Raw genomic sequence first — 27,779 nt, 5'->3', positions numbered from 1 at the left:
ATATATATATATATATATATATATATATATATTTGGATTTCCTCTTTTTTACTTTCTGACTACTCTCATCCCTGTATATACATTCAAGTAATTTATTGCTAAGCTAGTGAGAATTCATTTGTTTTCCAACTAATTGAATGTTTTGATTTAGTCATACTTTTAAATTTTACTTGGCATTTTTACTGTCAGTTTAAGACATGCAAATATAATTATGAATTTTTTCATTGTATCATATTCAAGAGAGAATAATTATTGAGTTCTGTGTAAGCATATTAAGGTAAAAATTCTCTTACTCTCTTTTTATTTATTTTTTTAATGTTTCGTGCTAAATCTCTCAAAACTAACTCTTGATACAAATTTTTTTAGTTGCCCTAAAACAAAACGTTGGGAACATCACCCTATAGAGTTAAGGGAATTCTTTTTTACTTGTGTTTATCTAAAAATTAACATTTTAATAATGAGATTTTTATGTACAATGAACAGATTTCTGATATTTTTAAGCAAAAAAATGTGCAATAAACATTGTACTGATAAAGGATAATATTTTATCTAATAAAAGATCACGTCTAAATAATAATATGAAAAATACTGGCATAATTAATTTTATTAGCATCCAAAGGTTAAAATGGGCTGGAGGTGTAATTAGAACTAATTAGTACCACCAAAAAAGTATTTATGGCCAAACAAACCATCACTCAAAAGAGAGGTATAGCCTAAAATTAATTGGTTGAACAGTCTTCTTGAACTAACTAAATAGAAAAACTAGGACAAAAATATAGGTGGTATAAAATTCTAAAGAAGGCCAGGGCACATCCTGAGCTGTTGCAAAGGAAAAATGAATAAGAGTTATCAAGTATTATACATTTATTGAGTCTTAAATATGTTGCTATGTATTGATATTTATTTAAAAAAAAATTTAAAGTTTCATATTATAATTATTGTTCAAAATTTTAAATAATTCTGTCGGCAATATTGTTATTATTAAGTGCCTAAATAATCAATGCATTATGCTTAGCTCCAGAATGAATAAATATTTCTCTAATGTGTGGATAATTTCGGAAAATTTTATTTATTTTAGATAATGACATTATTTTTATCAAATTTAAACTTTCATATTTTAGGCATATGAAGAAAGTGTTAAAGAGCTGTCTTCTCAAATGGAAACTCAGAAAAGAAAAGTGGATGGAGTTAAGGTCGATGATAAAAAAGTTAAAATGCTAGAAAATGTTATTAAGGAGAAAAATAAACGTATGTTCTTTTACTTTTAAATTATTAAAAGTACTTGGAATATTTCTTATATTCTTAATAAAAATAATGTATAGTAATAAAATGAATTTAGTTATCTTTATAAAATTTTATTTAACCATCCCTCCTCTAAAAAGAAAAACCTTATAAAAATTGATAAACCCAAGTGAAACACAATTAGGCCAACCCAATCTGGGTTATTTTTTAAAAAAATCATAACAAAAATTCCAGTCCTTATACACTGCACATTTTACCTGGTCATAATTGAATTGCTTAATGGCAATGTAGGAACAAGTTAAGTAACCTTTTTAAAACACTACTTTTTCATTGTTTAGCTATCATGGTCATATATGATTGTTAATAATTTATTCTGCATCAAATTATTAAATAAAATGGTTTTCCAATGGGGAAAAAATATGCTTGGCCAACAACTTGCTGTATTAGTTTTTTTTAAATAACTAAAATGTCACTCAGAGTTTTACATATACTTCCATTAGGTCTAAAAATAATAAGAATGAAGTCTAACATTAAATTTACATTATTCCAGTTGAGCAAACAATATTTCTTATTACATTTTAATCTGTTATTCTATTTATATCTAATTCCTAATGTTGTATGATATTTTTGTTATTAACTATCGTCAGAAGTCAAAAATTCCTTGTTGCCATGATACTTTAAAAATTATATCTGGCACCCAAGATTTTAGTATTTTTTTGTACTCAAAAATCTAAATATTTGCGTTTAGAATATATAAATTTTAAGAAAAGGCAATATTTCTTAATGGAACATTTTTGAAATTTGTCTTTCATATTTATTCTGTTTATATTGCAATTTTATTTAAATAGGGAACGAGAGGATTTTACTTAGTGAGTGTTAATAGAATTGGCATTTTAAAAAAAAAAATTACCACTGGTAATTAATCATATTAAATAAAGACAATATCTCGCTAAGATAAAAATAATTCTAAACGAGAAGAAGCATCTATGGAAACTTTCATTAAAGAATAGCATTTGTTGCACTGGTGATTGACTTAATTTCAAACACCATTAAACCAGTGTTAAAATTGCGAAATATTAGAATGCAATCTGAAAATTCAGCAATGCTAGAGTTGTTAGATAACAGCAGATTAGTCTTCAAAGGTTCATTCAAATTAGAATTAGAAGGAAGCAAACATACTTTTGACTTTTTAATTGTAATTTCCGAAAACCAAAATGCAATTATGCTGCTTTGTATTACATAACCTAATCTGCTTTTTTCTAAAAATTTGAATCATTGAAGACTTCTGACTATTGTAGCATTTCTTTTTAAGATTTTGTGCATAAAAGTATTGAAATTATTTGGTTATTTCCCTAAATTAGGCTATACAAAAGCTATTGAAGAAGAAACTGCTGTAGAACAAAATGTAGCAAAGTAAGTCCTTTTTTTTTCCTTTCTTTTTAAATGCGAGCAAATTAATAACATATAGTGCACGTTTTTTCCCCTCCTTTATTATATTTATATATCATTTAATTTATTATGGCAAAAAATTATTTTATAAAAGAAAAATATAATTATATATTTGAGTTAAGTACTACAAGTAAATTTCTTTTGAAAAATAATGTCCAAAAATTACATATTTTTTATTTTATTTTCAAAAACAGTTTGCTTTAGAAAAATATTCACAATTAAAATTATTCTCACAAAATTTCTTCTGAAGGGATGTTTTGTAGTGTAGAAGTGATTTTCAGGGAAAAGGGAGACTTTCTGTGAATGAAACTTAACCCCCATTTACTTAATTGGAAGAAAACAAATCAGGAAAACCTCCACCATTGGTTAAATGACAAAAGAATTTTTACCACTGGTGAAAAAATTACATCTGCACTAGTCAAGATCACTATTATGGGTGCCATCGAGACTCGAACCTGAGTTCTCTCATTCAGAGGCAAACACTATATCCCTTAAGCAATCCTAGCTCAAATCTTAAAATAAGAAATTTTTTTCTTTTTATTTGCTGTCCTTTTGTATCTCTAGTGTATAATTCTTTTGTATTTAGATTGCAGGCTGAAATTTTGCAAATCAGCAAAGGAAAATTTCAAAAAGTTAAAAAGAATGTCACTCAATTGGAAAAGAAATTAACTGAAGTGACACAGGCTATAACGAAATCCACAGTGAATTTGAAAGCTGCAAAGAGGTAATGTTTTTACGTTAAAATATGTATTATGTTTGTAACATACATCAATCTATATTCGGTAGCAAACTCTGTTGGGTGTTGAACTTAATAATTAAATATAATGCGAATCTAAATATATATTTCTTTTATGTTTTACCATAAGCCTAGATATTTTTCTATTGTCAACACTATAGTTATTATTCATCTTGTTAATGTTGCCTTAAATAATAGTTTAAGTAGTGCTGAATAGTTAGTTACATGTTAAGTATTTAGAATAATTTTGTATTTTTATGGAAATGACAACTTAGTTACGGAGTGATTATTTCGATTTATTTTTTATCCATTCTGAAATCGCTGTAAGAAATATTGAACATATACGTTTCTTTAGTGCCACATACTATCATTGTTGACTGAGCTTGCCTTTTTCAAGTAATGCACATATATATTATATGTTATGGTTATGAGGCATTGGGATTAGTTTTCTATCTTATCTCATGTTAAAGATGGAAAAAATTTTAATACTTCTGCTGCTTACTATGCTCCCGAGCCCATACTCATGGTGATTTGTGTGATTTAATGGCTGCTGGAATATTTTAAATTATGACTAAAATTCTATGCATAAAGAACTTTGATAATATAGCAGCCATCTCTTGAAAACAGTTAAAATTGATATCAAAGCACTTTTGGCAATAGCTAGACAGTGAAAAAATTTGGTTAAGATATTTTGCAAAACTAATTAAAGTGTTAAGATTAGAGGAGAGGTTGAGGAATAAGAATATTTAAATACAGTTGTGCTGTGCATTCTGTCACCTTAAAGTTCATACTTTGTACGAGATAATTTTGAAAGATGACCAAGCTGGTCACCAATTATGGATGCAATTAATATGGGCTGGATACAATATGAAAGCCACTAGTGCTTAAAGCATTGAGCTGTCGTTGTGAAGGAATCCCTGGTAACAGCATGAAGCCAACCCAGTTTCTGTTCCATGCGTACCAGTGACATCTCATTTGAATATACATTGTGATTATCCTTGCTTGGAATTCCAGTAGATACCATTTACTTGCTATTGTTTTCTACTGATTTTGGTTCTGCTAGTAATATCTCAGTTGAATCTGCATCATGATTAGTCTTACTTGGAATTACAGTAGGTGCAATTTACTTATTTTTTTTCCCTCAAAAATGATCCAGATAACAACTAAGATTCGACTATACGCTTATTTTGTTAGTGTTTTTTCCCCCCTGATATAAAGTTATATTTAATAAAATATTTGATTTGGCAAAACTATGAATTAATAAATTTTAATATTATTGGTAGTTGGATCAGTAACAAAAACTTCTGCATTTATCTGTAGCAGTATGGAAAAATTCTAGTATTTATCTACTGAGTATGAGATAATTTATGTGTAATCAAGTGTTGAACTTTGTAGTTTTGATTATACTGCAATATATGGGGAAATTTTCAAATATGTTTTAGGTTTCATTATTATTACTTTATTATTGCATATTTTATTAAATATAATAGTTAAAATTGAAAGGAACAAAAACACAGAGTAAACAGATTTTTAATAGCTCACAGTTTTAATATCAGTTTTAAACATTTGTTTTTGCTGCAGCAATTACGTAATTCTGGTGCAAAGCTCTGCATTTCTGATTTTTCCTTAGAAATTTTTAAATCCTGATGTCTTTGAAGTTTGACTAAATTTGCATTCCACTTTAAAAAATTTGCTCAAAAACTTCTTTAAGCACCTTAGCTTGAATTCTGCAACGATGAAAAAAAGCTGCTGATACAGGAAAGAACGTTTTATTTAGTTTTAATTTCATTTTGTCTGCAGAATATTAATTTTTTTAAGTTAGGTTCTCTCTTGCCTGCAAGTGAAAAATAAACTTGTGTTGCCATGCTGCACTGAACCTGCTACCAAGATGGCAGGGATGTTAAAATTAACAAAAAGAATTATTTCAAAAAGGATTGTATGGCAGAAATTTTTTTTTAAGCACTGGAAAAAAACTAAAAAATTTTTACTTTGGTTATTTTACCTTAGTTTTTTTTTCAACAATTAACAGAAAATCTTGATCTTTGGAAGAAATTTTTTTTTTATAAATAAGTATTAAAAAATATATACTAGTTGCATTTTAAAATAGATATTAATCGCTTGTAGTTAGTTACATCCATGAAATAGAAATTTAACATTCATTTCTCGTGTAAATACTTGAAATGGTAAGGAAACTTTATAAGTTATCCATATTTTATCAAGAAACATTGTTATCTAAACATAGAGAAAGCAAATGTTATAGATTAACCACTTGCTAGTTTGATAATGATGGCTAATGAACAAAATTTTACTATTTTAATGAATTTACATATTAAATGTTTGATTAACTAATAAAAACTATATCACTTGCTGGATCTAAAGTGATTTTTACCATAATTTATGAAATTTTTTAGAAATAAAATTTTAAAAAGTATTTCAATGATATCAGAATGTGTATACTTGATTTATTTATTTATTTTTATCTTTAGGAATATTAAGAAGATTGAAGAAAAAATTAAAAACGTTGAAATTCAAATGCAAGAAAATAAAGCACAACTTGATAATTTGAGAAAACAGCAATCTACTTTAACAGATAAAGGGAAGGAGGTTCTTCAATTAATGGAAGAGAATAATGTAAGCCTTTTGTCACCTTTCGATTTTCTTCTTATTTATTATTTCAACCATATTTTTTTATTTATTATTATTTACAAATAGTCCATCTTTAGACCTATCCTACTTAAATTCTCAAAATTAGTACATTTTTGTGCAATTTACATTAAAGAATATTTAAATTGCCTTATCAAACCCTTCTGTTTGTCTGACAGACATTTGTACTAAAATCTGTAATTGTAGTTCAGGTTTGTGTTTCTTTCCTTGTACCTCTTTATGCTTTTTTTTTCTTCCTATTTTTGTTTACTACTTTTCTCTCTGTCTTCATATATATATATATATGTATATCAATAGNCTTTTGACTTTTAAAATATATATATATATATATATATATTGATTTTATTATAAGGTAGTGTAATTTGCAATACTACCTAATAAAATTTGTGGAAAGCATCTAATTATTTTGAGCTTTCTTTAAAAACTTCAAAAACTACTTAGAAGATTGCTTGAAACTTTTTACTTTTTTAAGATATTTAAATTAGATGTTTTCCATTGGTTGCCAAACAAAATTTACTACAAAATTATTAAAAATACAAAGAAAACAACTAAAAATATAATACATATTTTTAAAGAGAAGAAGAAAAATTATTAGTAAATAAATATTTTAAAAAATTAAAGTTTAAAAAAATTTAAAAGCCGTGAAACAAGATAAGGAAAAGATATAGTCTCATCGTCAGCTCACACTATTATATCTGCAAAAAATATCTTATTGATATCTTTTCCTTCTTTTTTTTCAAACTTTTTTATTGCTTTTAAGTTTTAATTTAACTTTTAACATTTTATTTATTACTAATTTTTCTTCTATTTAAAAATATAAATTGCATTTTTTCTTTGTATTTTTAACTTATTTTATGGGTTCTGTGTACTTGCAGCGTATGCACAGTAAATAAAACTTATTTTTCTTAATTTTCTTAAAATTCACAAATCTAATCTACAAAGTGCATCACTTGATTACACATACTTCATTGCACATTCTACAGATAACACAAAATTTTAGAAAACACACTAACCATTATATATACGTATGAAAAAATTAAGAATATGACTATTGGATTTGTTAACAAAGAGTTAATGGTTAATACGCTTTCTAAAATTTTGTGTTATTTGTAGAATGTGTAATCAAGTAATGCACTTTGTAGATTAGATTTGAGAATTTTTAAAAGCAGGAATGCCTAATACTAATAATAGATGCTTTTATAATACACATAAGGAAAGGGTATCATGTAGAAAGGGGAAAATGAAACCATATGTTTATCATTACGCTTACTTCAATATGCTGATATGAACCTACATATTGAAAATAATAATTTAACTAATACATGGATTGTTAAGAAATACTTTTTCCAAGACAGATACTTCACAATTTTTAAATTTTGAGGATTTCTATCATGACAATTCAGTTTCCAAAAGTATTTTATGTAAGACAATCTTTTATCTACTGAATATAACTCATTAATCTCCAACTCTGCATTGCCGTTGAATGTATCAAGTCTTCTGTTCTGATCAAGAAACTGTTAGAGTTCTTTTTCATCAACAGGGATACATTTCTTTTACTACCTTGAGCTCATTATGTGGGTAAAATATCAAAGAAGAAACCATCTCACTTTTTTGAGTGAGAGGTTCAGTTCCTTCCATATGCTATGGTTCTGGCACTAAACTTTTTACTATTGAAATCTTTTTAACATTTCTTTTTATCTTAACTTAATTTAAAAAGTTATAACTGTAGAATAACAAAAATATTTTATTTTCACTTATATATTTGTGTTTATTGTTAATGTATTTGGGTATATTGTTAATGTATTTGGGTATTAAAAATATGTTTTTTCTTCTTTTCTTCTCACTAGGTTAAAGTTGCTGAGTTTAAGGAAAAAAGAGCAGAGTTCAAAAAAGAAACGGATAGCATTACGCAAAAGGAACACAAGCTAAAGCAAGCTGAAATAGAGCATAAAAATCAACTAAAAAATTTTGAATCCAGTGAAATGGAGAAACGTCATATTATAAAGTCATATAATGCAAAAGTAGACTTTATTTTTTGTTTTAAATCTGTTTTACTACAAATTGCTAATCTCATTTAATTTTATGTAGCATTTCAAGATATTAATGTTTAAAATGGAACTCAGATTATTTGTCATCCACTGGAGGTTGGGTACTCAAAAAAATTCGACAATTGAAGTAACTTTTTCTTTATGTAAATGCTTAAAACTAGGTAAAATTATTAACGATGATCTACTCCTGTTGTATCGTAAAATAATACTGTGACCTCTTATGCTATCACATCTCTTGAGAACACATAATAAAATTATAAATTTAAAATAAAAAGTGTCAGTGTTAGAAATGCTTACTTTAATGTTTTATTGAAAATTCTTATTCTCACCTTTTATCTCATATCACGATTCGAAAGAAAGGGATTTACAAATTATATGTGCTTATCACAATGCAATTTAAGGATGACTTATCACAATATGTGTGCACATTTTATGAATCAAAATCACAATTTGTATTCATATTTACGGATCATAAGATGATTATAGGGAACCGCCATATAGGTAAAAAAAATGAATAAAATTACAAAATAATCATTAAGGGGTATTACTATGTGTGATAATCACGGTACTATTATACATATATATATATATATATTTATTTAAAACACAGTTTTCCATTCCTAAATCAATTGTGTGTGGCAAAAAATTTCTTCCTTGGTGTGTACATGTGTCAAACCATTGATTAAAACTAAAGAAATTTTTTCTCATTTCAGTAAAATTACCCAAAGAAGTTGTTTAGCAATCTCAATTCTTATATACAAAAACATAATACTCTTCTTACTAAGTCTTGAAATATTTAATAATATAATTAAAAACTGCTTTAGTGGAAATTGTAAATAATATTTGTATGAACTTTTTTTTATTATTGTTTATTAAATAGATATGCAAACTTAAATTGAATGAAGTAGAGGATGATCCAACTGTACTGCCATCTTTGTCAGAAGAGAAAATACAGAAGTTGACCGAATCCGCTCTGTCGAATGAAATTGATGTCATTAAAGTNCTTGATGTGTACATGTGTCAAAGCATTGATTAAAACTAAAGAAATTTTTTCTCATTTCAGTTAAATTAACCAAAAAAGTTGTTTAGCATTCTCAATTCTTAAAACATAATACTCTCCTTACTAAGTCTTGAAATATTTAATAATATAATTAAGAAATGTTTTAGTGGAAATTTTAAATAATATTTGTATGAAGTTTTTCTATTATTGTTTATTAAATAGATATGCAAACTTAAATTGAATGAAGTAGAGGATGATCCAACTGTACTGCCATCTTTGTCAGAAGAGAAAATACAGAAGTTGACCGAATCCGCTCTGTCGAATGAAATTGATGTCATTAAAGTGCAATTAGAAGACATGAAACCTGATTTATCAGCAATTAAAGAATTCAAGACTAAGGTAACAATTTAAAATTATTTACTTCTTATTTTACTTATTATATATCGATCATTTTGAGTTTGTTATTCAGGGTTTCAAATGTGAAACATATAGTTCGAAATTTATTACTTGTGCATAACTGCACAAAAACAGTTTATTTACTCGAATTTATACTGAACAAGTGCCAAAGCATAATTTTATCCTAGATAAAAGCAGGGAATACTCAGAGAAAATTGCAATTTAACAACAAAAAAAAAAGAAAATAATAATCATCAAAAACTTCTACATTATACCTGGAAAATAACCAATCTCAGAATTGCCAGTAACAGTAATCCGTTGTTGAAATTCGAACTAAATAATTCTAACATCTATTACAATTATTTGTTATAAAAAATGCCCATTTTATTGAAACTTCTATGTTTCTGTCCTCATTCAAGGACTTTTCTTTGCTCACGAAATCTAATATTTGACATTACCAATATAAAATTAAGTTTGGATTTATAATATAATTTGGATTTTCATTGAAATTTTTCTGATTTTTTTTCTTTCTGAAATTGAGAGGTAACCCTAAAAAATTCCTTTTAAAAACTGAATTTTTTTTTTCTAATTTGTTCTAAACACAATTAAAAAAGAAAATTACAAAACTATTGAAATCCACTGCTATAATTAAAAAAATAAATAAATAAATAAAAACTGGTAATGACTTCTGTGCAATGAATCAAGTGGGTGATACACTGCATGATGTACAGGAATTAGACAACAAATGGAAACGCTACTATAATAACTTAATTTTTCATATTTCTCAAGAAATACTTCGAGAATTATTTAAAAACTTTAGAATTGTTAGGTCATGCATTTTCTAATACATATGAATAAAGTTTAAAGATTTCATAGGTTTAAAAGACCGACAATAAATAACAAACGAGAAAGAATGTTTTTGAACACCCTATGCAAATAATATAGTGATAAGCTTGTACCCTATGTCAATTACGTTGCTTATTATATGCAATAACTGCACAAAATTTAGTAAATCTAACTTAAATATTCATAGAAATATGGACATTTTTATAAAAGCAAAATAATTTTTTTGACTTAAATTTCTTATTATAACTTATTATATAATAATTCAACAAAATTTTTACAATTTTTAAATATAATAAAAATATCCTTTTAAAAAAGTCTGATTTGAATATCATGAAAATGTAAAATTTTTGTAGCAAATTTCTAAGTAGCTTTTGTGCTTTTTTATTGAAAGCTCTAAATGATAGGGGTTTTTTCACAAATACCATTTTGTAATTAAAAAAAAATTTAATTACACCTGATACTATAAAATGATAGTTTTTATAACAAGATGAGATGGTAATAGGAAATAAAACATAATTCATTAAGGCATTGTCCTATAAAATGTTGATGTCATTTTTAATAAATTTTGTTTAACAGTACAAAATTAAGTTTGTGGAAAACCACTTACCATTGAAAGCTTTCTTTCTAAATTAACTTAACAAAAACTACTTAGATAATTGCTGGAAACTTTTTTAATTTTCAAGATATTTGAATCGAACTTTTTTTAGAAGTAACCAAATACAATTCAAAACAAGTTTATGAAAAAACAAATTTTAAGTGTTTTCTGCTCACAGTATAAAAGGATTACTATAAATACTCATATTTTGCATAAATTTAGATAAGTTCTTTACAAATTTTAGAATGATATTTATATTAATTAAAAATGTCCATATCTTTATGAACGTTTGTTTAAAAAGTTTTGTGCAGTTATTAGATACAATAACCAACATAATTGACATAAGGTACAAGCTTATTGCTATATTATTTGGCATAGGGTGTTCAAAGGCATTCTTTTTTGTTTGTTATTTATTGGCGGTCTCTTAAACCTATGAAATCTTTAAACTTTATTCATATGTATGAGAAATTGCATGACCTAACAATTCTAAAGTTTTTAAATACTTCTTGAAGTATTTTTTGAAATATGAAAAAAGGAGTTCCATTTTTGTCCAATTCCTGTACATCATGCAGTATATCACCCACATGAGATTAAATTGAAAATTAGAAATTAAAGAAATTCCAAAATAAACATTGTCACATTGCCTACTAATATAATATACACTCCCGTACTAATTCCATTTTATTTCAATATTATTTTATAGTTAAAATGTTCCTAATTATTTTACTTATGTGTTTATAGCTTGGATTGTATGAAGCAAAGCAAAAAGAAGTTGATGACATAACAGAAGATAAAAATCTACAGAGTAGACGATTTGATTATCTCAGCAACAGACGCAATAGTGAATTCAAGACAGGATTTTCAATAATTGCATCAAAGCTAAAAGAAATCTATAGGATGCTAACTCATGGTGGTGATGCTGAAATAGAGCTTGTAGACAGCATGAATGCTTTTTCAAAGGGCATTGAATTCAGGTAAAAATAACTCAAAGCAGTTAAACACCACTGTGCTCTTCTGATTTTGCTTGAATATTAGTCTTTCACTCATTTAGACGTAAATTAAAAATCTATTTTAGAATCATATTCTTATTCATTTTCTGGAAATTGCATAATTATTATGTTTATTTGTAGACAGAATTAAAAGATCAGTACCCTTTTTAAATTGAGTATTTGCATTTTAATCAAAAGATCATGGATACCCACACGTGTGAACTATGACTTCAGTGCCAGCTGATCATTTATAAGCAAAATGGCATATTAAAGTTTAGCTAAGTTACTCCACATCAGTTAGAATGTTAATTTATATAAGTAAATACTGCTCCGTATTGCACATGGAAATTGTTGAAATATAATTCTTCCTCGTCTACGTCTTTTACTTAACTTAAATTTATTATTTGTTTATGTATTTTATTGTAACTGTGATATATTTTTGTTTTGTATATCTGGTAACTTTGATGCATAATTAGTTTGTTTATGTTCTACATGGCTTTGCGCCTTTATTTGTGTTAAGTAAGAAATATATAGTAAAAGAATTGCAATCTAAGAATATGAACAATATCACTTAAGAGAATCAATACTTGACGGGCTTGTCTTACTTGAATAGAATGGAAAAAACAGTTACCTGATACTATAAAATGNCGTGCCACAGGTCCTTGGTTCGATCCTTGGGCCGGGCAAGGCCGACTCAGCCTTTCATCCCTTCAGTGGGTCGATAAAATGAGTACCAAGCATGCTTGGGAACTAACACTGGGGGTTCCGCGTTCGGCTGACCACCTGACCGGAACATATGCTCCTGCACCCCAGAGCCCAAGGTCAAGAAAACTGAGATGGGCACAGTCGGCCTTGGCCCTCTTAATGGGCTGTCGCGCCACTGAGTTAGTTAGTTAGTTAAGAAATATATAGTAAAAGAATTGCAATCTAAGAATATGAACAGTGTCACTTAAGAGAATTAATACTTGACGGGCTTGTCTTACTTGAATAGAATGGAAAAAACAGTTGCTAACGTAAACAAATGCCTTGATTCAACAACAATTAGGATCGAGATACACACTCTATGTCACTTGCAGGTATCCCTTAGCATACTTTGGATAGTTTACACTTTATTCGGAAAAGGTACCAACACAAATTTGTAGTATTTTGCTTTTTGATCTGCTTCAAGATCTATTGGCTTGATACTGCAGGTCCTCCTTTGGACTCATTTTATTCAATTAATAATAAAAGTCAATTACTTTTAATTGTTCACAAATTTGTATTCAGATTTATTTGTATCAACTCCTCTTGGACACAACCTGATTTTAGAAATTAATATTTGATCGTATTTTTAATTCTATATTATTTTTTCTTTTGGCTAATGCTTATAAATAAGCCAAGGAAAACTTCAAAATTTATTGTTTCTGTAGATTGTATTAAAAGCTTTTTTTTCCCCTTTTTTTTAAAAAAAAAGNAAAAAAAAGTTCATGTGTTAGTGTGAAAATTCTCACTTATTTATTTTGCTCAAAATTAAGACAATTTATACTTTTTTATCTAAAATTTTAAAAATTATGATAACAAAATAGTTTTCACTTGTATTGCTTAAATGATGATGACACTTGTGTATTACCAAAATGGTCACTTTTTTTCATACATAGGTATATCTATAGAAATACATAGATAGTTTCTACATCATTTTAATACCAGCACGATGATAATCCTTTATTATTTAAATTGTTCTTAACCTTTTACTTCACTTTTAATTGAAAAAATTAATTACAGTTCTGTACTGATAGTATTAAAATTTTAAATTTTTTTAGTGAGCTGATAAAATAAAATTAATTTGGATTATTTTGTAAAAGCAGTTTTTAGTTTGTACAAATTTAAATTTTTTATTACTTTAGATATTAAATTCTTTAATCTTTAAATATTTTAATAGCTTGTTTCTTTGTTATCAGGCTGTTTTGGAAATGTTGCAAACATTTTTTTTAAAGCCTTTCTTTAAAATATATAACAAAATTGAAATTAATTTAATTCTCCACTGGAGTTTTTTTGTGTTTGCTAATTATATTTAATTAGTCAATTTAATAAATCTACCTAATTTTAATCTTTTATTTTATATCTGTGTCTGAAATTTAAAAAAAATAGGAATATTTTAATGGAATTCCAACATCTATCTAAAGTTTTACTTGTAGTTTTTATTTGTTTTCATTTAATTGATACGACTTATTCGAAACTTTAATTTGATTGAAATTTTAAAGTGTAACGATAATTTTTTAATTAATGTTTAATGAATAATTTTAGTGTACGTCCTCCTAAGAAATCTTGGAAATATATGAGAAATTTGTCTGGAGGAGAAAAAACTCTTAGCTCATTATCCTTGGTATTTGCTTTACATTACTATCGCCCTACTCCATTTTATGTTATGGATGAAATTGATGCTGCTCTTGATGTAAGAAATGTTGCTATTGTGGGCTTTTATTTAAAAGTAAGTTTTCTACTAAAGAAATTTCATTTTATTTTGTTGTTTCATTATGTTTAATTTTTTAAACAAGCTTTCATATACCTATGAGAAATTTTTACAATGCCAGTGATTTTATTTTTAACTTTAGTTTCCCAACTTAGCTTAGTTTCTAAATTGAAATACATGGGATAGAACTGGTAAACAACAAATTTGTACTTTTAAAAGTTCAGAAATTGTACCTAATGATTTAAGTGATCTATTTAGTGATCATAACGATTTTCTATTTTAAAAGCATTTCATAAAATAGAAATTTATGTACAAAATGCAGTATGATGAGAAGTTCAAAACAAAATATTTTTTTCAAGCATCATAAAATCAGTTTATCATTTTTGTGCTTTCTTGGTCATGAAAGTTCTTCTAATCTAATAAAAAGTCTAAAATTCTTTTACAGATTTATACTTTTTAATACTGATTGACAGTTAACTATTACTTAACCTTAACTAAAATACTTCTTATCAACAAAAATAAGCAAAATTTAAAACTTAAATGCTGATCATATTGCTATAATCATGCCATTTGTCTCAAAATGTTAAAGTTTTGACCTCCATGACACTGTTGGACATTAACTGGTTTGAATCAACATATTTGAAAAAAATTTTAAGTTGCAAGTTATTGAACATGCTTCAAGTGCAAATTTTTAAATGATGGTAAAAATTTATTTTAGTCACTTGAATAAAATAAGATTAAATATGAATTATTTGTTTTGTAATATTTGTATTTCATTCTGGTGACATCTGCCCTTTTATATTTACAGGAAACCACTCTGAACTGTCAGTTTATTATTGTATCCTTGCGAAATGTAATGAATGAACTCTCTGATCATCTGCTGGGTATTTTCAAAATCAATAACTGTACAAGGAATTTGAGTATACAGTATGTTCGTAAATGGAATGAAAATAGTGCAAATGGAAGATGTTCGTGATAATGTTACCATATGTTATGTTTCAGAGACTATATTCATTCGTAGTTATATTCAAAATGCTATCCAAATTTATTTCTGAAAAATCATCTCTCATTACTGTACAATATCTTCATACTGTTAATTATGTATTCAAATTAATATAATCTTTTTGGAAATTGTTTGTAAAAAAATATATTTAAATGGAATAAAATAGATTTTTTTAATCTTTATTTTAGTAGTTTTTCAGCATCTGAAAATGTTTTAAAATAATATTTCCTGTGGTATGTTTGAACCAATTTAACCAAATTCTTTTTAAAGTGTTGAAACTCAAAGAGGCTGTTGATAAATCAGAATTTTTCAATCTTTATTGTAGGTAGGCCGGGATAGCCTGATTAGACCCATATCCAAGAGTTTATTGGTTCGATCCCCACCGGCCGAAGACTCCCCCTGTAGTAAATGGTGACAGATGCATGTTAAATCTGTCGAGTCGCAAAGTCCTCCATGTTCTCATAACAAATCAATACCTCTGGGGGTACTGATCTAAGAATTTCCTTGTCTTCTGGATTGGTTCAAAATTACAAGGCTACAGGGTTAGGATATTTGCTTCTGTTTTTAAGAGCTAGTCCATGAACTGAATCCATTTATTTCCAAGCTTGTTATAATACTTTGGTGGTAATTTTTTTCTATTTTCACAAAACATTTTAGTATTTTTAACTTTATAAAATTCTCTGAAAATTAGTTGGTTATAGTTTAATAACAATAGATTTTATATTGCACTCTTTTTCTGAAAGCTTTTGTACTCTATTCCAATGAAATCTGTGAATTATTTTTCTCAGCAAAGCCAACGAATCACACATTTTCTTGCAATTTGCTAATAGCAATGTTTGTAGACAAATTGTTATAATTATTGTATTAATGCTAATTTTCTCGATTTCTTTTTAACCTTTTATGACGTATTTTAATTCAAAAAAAGGTTTTTTTGAGAAATATGACAACATTTAATTTCACTGTTTTGTTGGTAAATATTTGAGTTTTGATTCAAAATTCAAATTGCATAGTAATCACAGTATTGGAAGTTCGTAAATGTTGCTTGCATTCCAGAGATGACAATTCAAAACTGTTTCTCCTTTTACCCTAAAAAGCTGACAAAGATTAAGGAATGTATGGGAAGCATGCTAAATTATGTATAAACATAAAATATAATTATTTTTTTTATGAATATGTGTTTATTAGGAAGAAAGAAAACGTGTTCTGCACTGTACAGGTCAAGTTTGTAGTTGTAAAAACAATTAACTATGCTAAACTAAAAAACCATGTGTTTAAATTGGAATTCTGTAAATATTTTAACTATAAGAAAAAACAAACAAAAAAGAATAAAAATTTAAAGAATTTTAAATTTTTTTCTCTATCAAGTATGCAACAAGAAATTTGACAGTTTTGCATTTGTGGCTTTCATTTTTATACTGAATTTCTTAAAATAATAATGCTAATTCAAAGCAACATTATTTAAACATTTGACTTGAGATATTGGTTTATAGAAAATATGATCAATGAATTTTATAAAAAGCACTGCTTGTATATATATATACAGGGTTATCACCTCATTTGAGTGACCAACCTGAATGATTAACGTGAACGTGGTGACATAAACGGACTATGTCACCAAATTCGTATTTCTAAAGTTATCTGAAACCACGTGTTTGTTTTGATAGTCATGCTTTAAAAAGGTGACTCCATAAAACTAAATAACTTAAAATCAACAATTTTTTAAATAAAAAAAAGTTCTAAAAAGTAAATTTAATATATAAATAGAACTAATTCATTTAGAAGAAGCATAAAAATGTATGACACTATTATCGGCGCCAATGATGTTTTACTAATTTCGGTAATAGGTATTACTTGGAAAAAATAAGCTATTCACTAAAACGCAAAGTTAATGAAAAAGGATACAAGTAATTAAGGAGAAGCGAAAAAATCTCCATACTATTATTGACACCAATAATGTTTAATTAATTTAAGTATTAAGTTTTAATCGAAATTTTGAAAAAAATAATCTGTATTGAAACACAATAATTTGTATTTAAAAAAAAAACTATGTGTATCAAAAGGCAAAGTTAATGGGGAAAATGTACTTGTTTGTTTAAGGGACCGTTAAAATCGACATACTATTATTAGCGCCAGTGATGCTCAGTTAGTTTTTGTGATAGTTACTAATTGAAGGGAAAAAATTATCTATGTATTAAAAAGCAAAATTAATAGAGAAATGGTACTAATTCATTTCATGAAAGCGTAAAAATTCGCCAACTATTATTGATGCCAGTTTTTAATTAATTTCTGTAATAAATACTAATTGAAGTAAAAAATAAGCTATGTACTATGAAGCAAAATTAATGGAGAAATTTTTCTAATTCGCTTAGGGTCTATATTATTTATTTAGGATCTTATGTCTGTTCAGGCCATATTATTTACGCTAATGATGCTTAATTATTTTTGGTAATAGACTCTACTGGTATTGTGGTAATTCGTGCAGTTTTAATAAGTTAAAAATATAGGGACTATGTATTACATTAATATATTTGATACCTGGGAATTTTACATCAGCATTGAATCTGCATCAATACTGAACAATTTTAATTTAGATAGTGTGAAAGGAAATTTTTTACAGTCTTTTGAATGGGATACAGTAAATTAAGGAGTTGACCTCAAGCAACAGCATCATGCCAATTGGTATTGAATACAGTTAATCTTTATTCTAATGGGATGAGCTACTAAAGATGCGTTTTGTTTATTCTAATAACATGATAGCTGCCGAAGAGAGCGGAATATGATATTAAATGAAATAAATAAATAAATGGAATTATCAGAGCCTGACTTATCCTAATTGGGCCCCGGGGCAAAAACTTCTTTTGGGGCCCCACTCTGCTTTACTACTACAGTAATGAAGAACCGAACTTTATGGAGGTATTTAAATTTTGCGATATGTAAAAATACACGCTTCTCATTGGCCAAATTTGACCATCGTAATTGCGAAAACAGCTGAATTCCAGCCTAGAAAGGCATTAATTAACGAAATATGGAATTTTTGTACGATAGGTTAAAGAAGAAGCTGACCTAAAGCTTGCGAATTTTACACTGTACTGATATTTTTTTTTAAAAAAAAAAAAGCTCAATAAAGAAGGAAACGTAAAATAAACTTTCTATTCGATTAGGAGGTGAGGACCCAGGGCAACGGCTCCGTATGCCCCTGCCTTACCAGGCTCTGAGAATTATTTTAGCTTATTAATTGAGTTGGTTATGAGTTTCAGCTTTGTACATAATTAGTGTTGTTCAGTAGTGATTTATTGGTTCGTTTTTTTTCACCCCATGGAAGGACAGATATTCGGTTAGCAAAAAACAAAAACGGAATTCCTCTCTAATTAACTCTGGCGTATTATAAGAGAGTATTCGAATGTTGATAGATCATGCAGCGTCCAATCCTCCAGCAGCATCTCAATCGTATCAGCACAGCAGCCTTTGCCTCATGCGTTCTGTGTGGGGGTAGTTCTAACACCTCTTTGTGTGAACCAAATTAAAACATATTGACATTGGGTATACTACCCCTTCTGGTTTTTCGCGTCTTTATTGGACAGCGCATGGCCAATTGACCCAGTCTGGGAGTAGGATTAAAAAAAGAAATGTGACAGCAGCATGTTTTATGACAGCAACATGTTTTGTACCACCACACTGCGTTTAGGTACCGTGTGTGCCTCTATACCTGTCACAAGCAGCGTGTTAATTATTGGACGTGGTTGCATATCGAGAGCTAGTGCTGTAGCAGCACATGTCAAATGTTGCATGATAGCTTTTTAAGTTTGAGCTGAAAGTAATCATTGCTCGATAAATTAGGTGATTCGAGCGTGCTGGGCACTGAGCAGCACACACTCACATTGCTGCCCAATTCACGGTATGTATAGAGTGGTATGCATCGTCACTTCTTTCCATCTTCTTTTTACTTACGACAAGAGATGTTTCGTACATTTTTATTATTTTCAAAGCTTTGCACCAGTTTTTAATTATTCATGAAATTCAATGATTTAAATTAAGACACTAGAATTTTTGTTTTATGCTTACGTTAACAGTATGAATACTGTATGAGAACTTGTAGAACACCCTGTATGAACATAGTGGTTACAAAACAAATAATTTTTTTGTTAGCAATGGTTTTTTTCTCAAACTCATTTAACCAAAAATCATAATTTTAAACCCATATTTGTATGCCTGCAAGTGACGTCATCGAAAGTAAATCGTCGCATTCGTGGATTTAACAAGCAATCAGGTTCGACATGCAAGCGTGATGTCGCTTACAGGTAGGTATACAATTAAAAACTAAACTCAGTGGCTCGACAGCCCAAAGAGGGCCAAGGCCTACTGTGCCCATCTCAGTTTTCTTGACCTTGGGCTCTGGGGTGCAGGAGCAGATGTTCCGGTCAGGTGGTCAGCCGAACGCGAAACCCCCAGTGTTTAGTTCCCAAGCATGCTTGGTACTCATTTATCGACCCACTGAAGGGATGAAAGGCTGAGTCAACCTTGCCCGGCCCGAGGATCGAACCAAGGACCTGTGGCACGACAGCGCGAAGCGCTACCGCTCAGCCACCGAGGTATACAATTAAATCTGATTTAAATTGCATGGATAGGTGTAATCACTTTCACTTCTTCTCGAGTTGCAAGTACCCAATTGTTAACTCTCATTTAGATAACAATCTAACAAATTAAGTTATAGTGAGAAAAAAAATTAACATGCTTTTTTCTTTTCAAGTTCTTTTTTTTTTTCAGAATTATATAAACTTTTGTTTCAAGTTCTTTTTTTTTTCAGAATTATATAAACTTTTGAAAATTTTAGATTAGTGTTGTCTTTTAAACATCAAATTTTTTGGCATTAATAAAATATTTAAGATACATTGAATATAAGAGAACTTTTGAAAGCTTAGTATGAATTTTTAATGAAATAGCTCCTTCCTATTGTTCCAGAAATTGAATTGTATCATTTTAAAAACAAACGTTAAGTACTTAGCACCATAGTTTGGCACTTTATCAATTTTAAATAAAGAACAATAGCATTCTGCCTTTTGGAATCTTACCGTGAAGCTCGTTAAGAAATAGAATTGGGTGAAAATATTTTGTAGGGAAAGTGATGTATGTAAGATAAAAACAATGAATATTAATATGATAAACATTTTTTTAAGCACCAAATTTCAATGGCGCTTTTAACGAATCACAACACTCTTAGAATATAGTGAATCAAAATCAAATAAGCTGAAACTTGAACAGAAAAAAAACCATTGGGTAAAGGTAAGTTTTTATACACTTATCGATTTCATAAAAAATGAATAGTTTTAAAAGGTTTTAACAGTAAAAAAATGTTTTGTGAAGGCATAAACAATTCTGAAAATTGTGATGCATCATTTCATTAATTGTAAATAATTTCAAGATCAACTATACTATACTGTATCTTCAAACTCAGAAACTGTTTGACGTGCATAAGTTTTTTTTAACTGTTAATTTATTCAAGAGTGAATAAATTAATAAGGTAAGTAATAGTGAGTGTACAAAAAAAACTTTCACTTGTATAAGTTTTTTTTCACCGTTAATTTACTCAAGAATGAATAAATTAATAAGGTAGTGAGTGTATCAAAATAAACTGTTTATAAGTTATTTTTAACCATTAACTTATTTGAAAGAGTGAATAAATTAATAAGGTAGTGATAGTGATTGTACCAAAAAAAAAACATTAACGTGTATAAGTTTTTTTTTAAACCGTTAATCTAGTCAAGAGTGAATAAATTAATAAAGTAGTGAGTGTGCCAAAAAAAAACTGTTTAGCGTGTATAAGCTTTATTAACAGTTAATATACTCAAGAGTGAATAAATTAATAGGGTAGTGAGTGTGCCAAAAAAAACTGCTGTATAAGCTTTATTAACAGTTAATTAACTCAAGGGTGAATAAATTAATAAGGTAGTGAGAATGAGTGCATCAAAAAAAGAACTGTTTAACGAGTATAAGTTTTTTTAGTCGCTAATTTACACAAGAGTTAATAAATTAATAAGGTAGTGAGTGTAACAAAAAAAAAACTGTTGAACGTGTAAAATTTTTTTAACCGTTAATTTACTCAAGAGTGAATTAAATTAGTGAGAAATAAGGTTAGTGAGTATCTCTGCGCCTTGATTGTGTTTTGAGTAAAGAACAGCAGTTTAAACGAACTCTTGTATATTGATGAAATCATTTAAAGTTCTTTAACTGGTTGGGGGAAAAAAGAGTGAAAATAAAACAAAAAACTTTATATAACAAATATACCCAAATCTTCCTCTTTAAATTACATATCTGGTATTTTTGTTATTTTACATAATATATTAATAGTGCCTTTGTGAAAAGAGTAGTATCATTTCATAAGTTAAAACTCGAAGGATGATTTCTTTTGCTCGCTAGCATTTATTTTAAAAATGTCACAGGTTCATATGGTTTGAGATCTAAACGTATTCATATTATTAAGATACACAGAGAAAAAAAAATTGTAAAATAAACCTTTCTGTATAGTAATGAAATTCTGTTAAAAATAAAGAAATAAAACTTTAAAAAAGAACAACCTAATTTTGGTAATAAAACCAAGATATACGGTGTTTAAACCATTTATTTGGTAATTTTTCTATTCATTTGGTAACGTTTAACGAAAATTCTGATTTTCGAATCTATAGTTCTTATTACCACTCATTTAGTAGTAAAAATGTAAAACGGAAAAGTAAAGTTTACCGAATAAATTATTTTTATGCCATGTTCTAAGGTATTATGATAAAATCACCAAATTTTATTGTTATAAAAACCATATTTTATTGCTAATTTTGCTAAAATCATTATCAAAACCCTTCGATAAAGTATTCCTAACTCTATGGGAACTTATTAGCGTTCCCATAGAGGTAGAAACATATTTAATTTAATTTTGGCCATAGTTTTGGTTGTGAATCAGGGCTATAGGCCTACATACAGCAAAACGGAAAAGAGCAAAAGCTGGTACGAAAGGCATTTCATTCTAGCATTTTTTTTTAGAAACATTAAATTTCTGTAACTACAGAGATTCTTTTTACAATTATAGCATACACCGAAGAGCCATTACATTATGACCACCCTGCTAATAACATGTAGGACCACCTTTAGCCCTCAAAACTGCTAGCACCCGCCTTGACATTCATTCCACAAGGTGCTGATAGGTAGTCTGAGGTCTGGAACCAAGCGCTCACCAACTGTTTCTGCAATTCCCTCACATTGCGAGGGGGTAGCGTGGCAGCACGAATTTGGTTTTCCAAGTATGACCACAAATGCTTTATTGGACTAAGATCAGGTGAATTTGGGGGCCAAGACATGACTTGAAAGTCACTGGAATGTTCCTCGAACCAATCCACGACGATCCGACCCTTATGATATGGTGCATTATCCTGTTGGTAAACACCATCCCCCGCAGGAAAAACTGTTGCCATGAATGGGTGAACCTGGTCTGCAACTATGTTCAAGTAGCTTACAGACGTCAGGGATTGTTCTATGAGGATTATGGGTCCTAATATGCCCCATGAAAACCTGGACGAGCCCATTGTTATGGATGGAGGGTGGTCATAATGTAATGGCTCTTCGGTGTATATGTAAAACTACTTCTTTGTTGAGAAAAAATAGATATTGTTGAATAGCTTGAAAAAGAGAATATATTTATTCCAACCGAAAACAAGTTAAAACTGAAATGGACTCATGTTGTTAATGACTGTTTCTTCTAGATCAGTGGTTCCTGAACCTTTTTTTGCCTCGTAGACCCCTTGCCATGTTTTTCGGTTTTTGGTAGACCCCCTGCTTACCTGATATTGGTTTTTTGTAAATTCATCAACTTCAAATGTATTTTTGACAGCTGGTATAGTGCTTCTCACTGTGAAAGATTTAAATTTCTAACTGTAGTGAAGTGCAGTGTGAAAAACGTAAGAAAAAAAACATATGTTAATTTTATACATTTATTAATAAAATCCAAACTAATTTAATTTAATTAATATGTAAATGGAATAAAACAGTGCCCTATAAAACCCGTACTCTGCTGCTAATATTATAACTGCGGAAATAAGTTTGTATACAAAACCGTAGAAGTGTATTGTCGGTCTGTTTATTATGTTTTCACGTAAAAACTAAGCAGCAAATCTCCGTAATCTTGTGCGCAGATAAAATTGGAGGTCTAGTTAGCTGAAGAGTTAAGACAGGCTAGGCTACAATTTACCGCGGAAAAATACTTTTTTGTTACAAAATAAAATCTTACACTCAGAGAAAATAAAAACGCACGAGGGCGGAGCTGCAGGCAAGCCTGCTTGGTGAAACCGAGCAAACTTAAGGCAGAGTGTGCGATTCTTGTTTTTCAGTGGCACCATCTATGGCTAAGAATTCGACTTCGCCACATTATACGTCACACATGTTTATAAGGCGGACCCATTCCATTCATCCACAGATCGTAATTTTGACCTGACTCAGAGAACGATAGATCTCCAATCCAGTACCCCCAGAGGTATTGATTTGTTATGGGAACATGGAGGACTTTTGCGACTCGACAGATTTAACGTGCATCAGTCACTTTACTATAGTCTCCGGCCTGCGGGTTTGAACTCTCGGACATGGGCCCAGCGCCCTACCGACCAGGCTACCCCGGCCTGGCAATCACTGTTCTATATAAATGTTAATAATGAAACCATTGTACTACCACAATTAGTTTTTATATTAAAAAAAAAGTATTTTATAAATATATAGATGGGAGTCATTAATCACAACTGTTGAAATAGATCTATCGGAAATATAAATATTCAAGGGGCGTCTCATGCTGACACATTTTTACTCATCTACAACTAAAATTTTTGAAGCAATTTTTTTTTTTTTAGTTTTTTTATATCCGTCGTTGAACAGCTGACCAAACTTTTGGGTTTACGACTACTAATGTTCAACTTCGTAGCCTTGTAATTTTGAACCAATCCAGAAGACAAGGAAACTACTGTATCAGTACCCCCAGAGGTATTTATTTGTTATGGGAACATGGAGGACTTTGAGACCCAACAGATTTAACTTGCATCAATCACCATTTAATACACGGAATATTTTCTTAATCTATTTTTAATTTTATTTATTTTTCCCCTCCCTTTACTGCTTATTACTTTTTATTGCATCCCCCATATTATCATATATGACTCGATTTCTAAGAAATAATTTCCCGTTTAGATGTTAGCTCTCGCTTTGAGCCCCCCCCCCTTTTCCACCTCTCATATTTCCAATCAAAGAAAAGGTAACCCCAAAGGACAGGTACTCTGTAAATAATGTATTTGTCAGTAGCATTGCTGATGGATAGAAATGATGAATTCTTGATGCACATTTCCGAATAAATAAGTTACTCTAATCAATTGAAATCCACAAAATTATATTTGATATTAATATTATAAGTTTTATTTTATTTTATAACCGTCGTTGAACAGCCGACCCAATTTTATGGGTTTACGACAACTAATGTTCACCTCCGTATCCTTGTAATTTTGAACCCAATCCAGAAGACAAGGGAACTCCTGGATCAAGTATTGAGAGAAATTTCGCCTTCGTGGAGGACTTTTTGATGGAACTAACCCGCATTTGCGTTACATGGAGAGGAAGACCACAAAAACCTCCCACGGTTAGCCTGACGACAAGGGGNTATTTCACGTCAGCACTGTGGTCGGTGCAAGCCGGATGCGGAATTCGAATCGACCAGCCATCGCCGGGATCGAACCCCGGTTCACCTCATTGGATGGCGAACGCTCTATCCTCTGAGCCATCGTGGCTCAATATTATAAGTTTGTTTACAATTTAAATACATCACAAGAAATCTTTAATATGAGAGATTTATTAAGGGGATATTACCATATCGTGATCAACTACAATCACCAAGGTGCGAAATAGATTTTAAACTTGAAACATTTTTATAAAAAAACATGTGGATGTTTGCCCGGGGGTGGCTACGAGTAATTTATTTCGAGTTGGTCTCTTTCTGTGATGCTTTTTTTTAGTTTCTCGCCGGCTGTTGCCCGGAAGTTGCCAAGACTTGGCGATTATTCTGCCACAGATCAGGATACTGAAATCTCCCCTTTAATTAGATGCAGTGGTAGTTAAAACAAATTCCAACCAATAATTAAATTTGAAACCTTATGTTTCGCTTTCTGGAAAATTTCTTTTTACACAAAATAGCTTTGCCAGATAACTTAACACGTTGAGCGCCGCGTCAGCCATCGGTGGCTGACACTGAAATTACAATTAGGCTGCGTCTGCCACCGCTTGCTGACACTGACCTTTCACATAGGCCGCGAAAAACAGCTGGCTGACAGCGTGTAACATTATGATATAAAACTGTAAATTTACACTCTTTTATGGAATTGCAGAAAATTTATTCAAAATTTACTTAATTAGTGTGATTCTTGGTTTAATAAATTCAATTTCGTACATTTTTATCCACCACTATTTTCAAACAATTCGTAGGCATATATAATTCACCGCTTTTTTTTCAGATAGTTTTGTTCAACCTTTTATAAACTAGCAATATCTGTCTACATTTGCAAATTTAGTTTGTAGTTATTTACTGCGTGGCCAGACGAGCACAGCAAACCATGTAAAATTAGCGTGGCATTCAACGTGTTAATTGGCCTGGAATTCAATCTCAAATTTGCGATTGTCATTCATACAGTCGTATAGTTTCATTCATACTAACTGTTCAATTTCACTCGATTATTAATAATTAACAAATAATTAATTATTTGTAGTTTAAAAAAAGAATAGAAAAAATAAATCCAGAATCCATCAAGAATCACTTAAAAATATCACTACATCAATTTTTTTGGAAGCGGAACAGTTTATTAAAGTTATTTTTTCTACCAGGAGCATTTTTTTAAAGAAGACTTTATCACCATAAATTTATTTTTCAAACTGTCATCGGTTGATTGGATAGTATGAAAAAATAAAAGAGTGAGAGGAAGAGGAGGGGTGGAGAAGGAAGCTTTCACACTTGAAGTGAAGAATCATTTTTCTAATGTCGAACGTGCCGATAAGTTTGGTATCGTCTTTTGTGGTATTTCGATGAATCAATCGCATTCCAAATTGATTCATAATTTGGACGAGTCAACTCATTAAGACAGCTACCATTGTAAGTATTCTACTTCACTAATTAGTTTTCAAAATGAATTATAAACGTGAATCTTGGTTTATTTATGACAGATTGAAAGATAAGTGTGCTAAGTAGAATTTCAAGAACATTCTACTTATCTCTTTTAAACATTCATACGCTTTTAAATTAACCCATTAAACTCCCAACTCTCGTACTCAATAGTGTAAACTTCTTTTCCTTCAAAAAGATAACTGTTTATTTAATTATTCCATTTTTAAATTTATATCGAGGAAACAACGACTGCGTCTTCACCAAAATGTATAGTAATAAAGAGCAGAGGGCTCAAAATTAATGGTGGTCCGTTGGTTTGGGACCACTAAAATTTATCTCGGATCACCATTAAGTAATTATTAGTGGCTTCCCCGACTAGCAATCGATGTAAAGGGATGGTATGCTGTTTCATGTCTTGATTTTCGCCTTCGTGTTTTGTATGAGTTTTATTATAAAATAGCATGTTTCATCGTAGTTATAAACATTACACGTTCCCTGCTTTGTAACTTTTCATTTAAATTCATTCTAACAGTTAAAAAAAAAACTCCAATAAAGACACATAAGCGGACCAATAAAAATGTATATTGACTATTAATATCTGTTTGTTACTAGTCATTCGGACCAGCGACTAAACTTTTCGTATATTAATAAACGTCTTCGATATTTTTTTAATACTAAATGATAATTGCATTAGAAATTATCAGCTTGGCTTAAACGAAAATTCTCTGACGTTTATTTTTTGCCTAAAGAAAAAGCATTTTTTATTTATTACAAAGTTATGCGCAAACACAACATCACCAGGTAGTACTTTAAATAGACTTGTACATCGTGCAAGCGCAACATCACCAGATAATACTTTAAAGTATTACCTGGTTGCTAAATAAGGTTTTACTTCTGCATCTGGCAGTAAAGAAATGATTGAAGTAGTGAAAGTATTCTAAGCAAATATGCCAGTTTTCTCCATTTTATGTGAAAAATTATTTTACTCTTAGCAAAGTTTATGTTTTTATATTTGAATCAGTATATTTCATTCAGTGAAACTCAAAATTTCATTCATCAATAGCATGAGTGAATATAAAATTGAAACTTATGTATGAAACGCTACATGTTCAACTTTATCTCGAGGGGAAGTCTTCAGAGTCAAAATGAATCGATGTTCAGCATACATTCATTTGCCTTCCCATCACGACGATCA

At 29.4% G+C, this 27,779-nt stretch overlaps 2 protein-coding genes across 2 annotated transcripts in view; both read left to right on the top strand.

The window, feature by feature from the left end:
* The window catches only part of LOC107441902 (structural maintenance of chromosomes protein 4), a 48,281-nt gene extending 32,682 nt beyond the window's left edge, over positions 1-15,599 (top strand). Inside the window, exons 19-27 of the mRNA XM_071178842.1 lie at positions 1,122-1,248; positions 2,604-2,655; positions 3,278-3,415; positions 5,914-6,058; positions 7,939-8,112; positions 9,362-9,538; positions 11,718-11,950; positions 14,249-14,432; positions 15,223-15,599. Coding sequence (XP_071034943.1) covers positions 1,122-1,248; positions 2,604-2,655; positions 3,278-3,415; positions 5,914-6,058; positions 7,939-8,112; positions 9,362-9,538; positions 11,718-11,950; positions 14,249-14,432; positions 15,223-15,390 — 1,398 coding nt within the window. The 3' untranslated portion in view covers positions 15,391-15,599. The remainder of the gene's footprint in view (positions 1-1,121; positions 1,249-2,603; positions 2,656-3,277; positions 3,416-5,913; positions 6,059-7,938; positions 8,113-9,361; positions 9,539-11,717; positions 11,951-14,248; positions 14,433-15,222) is intronic.
* Positions 15,600-26,408: 10,809 nt separating this feature from the next.
* The window catches only part of LOC107440893 (calcitonin gene-related peptide type 1 receptor), an 81,039-nt gene continuing 79,668 nt past the window's right edge, over positions 26,409-27,779 (top strand). The window contains exon 1 of the mRNA XM_043045930.2: positions 26,409-26,572. The gene's annotated coding sequence lies outside the window, so the exon portion shown is untranslated. The remainder of the gene's footprint in view (positions 26,573-27,779) is intronic.

The sequence above is a fragment of the Parasteatoda tepidariorum genome, chromosome 3, assembly GCF_043381705.1.
Source record: "Parasteatoda tepidariorum isolate YZ-2023 chromosome 3, CAS_Ptep_4.0, whole genome shotgun sequence".
NCBI classification, from domain to species: domain Eukaryota; kingdom Metazoa; phylum Arthropoda; class Arachnida; order Araneae; family Theridiidae; genus Parasteatoda; species Parasteatoda tepidariorum.
The sequence above is the reverse complement of the archived record's forward strand: the minus strand, read 5'-3'. Positions and strand labels throughout refer to the sequence as shown.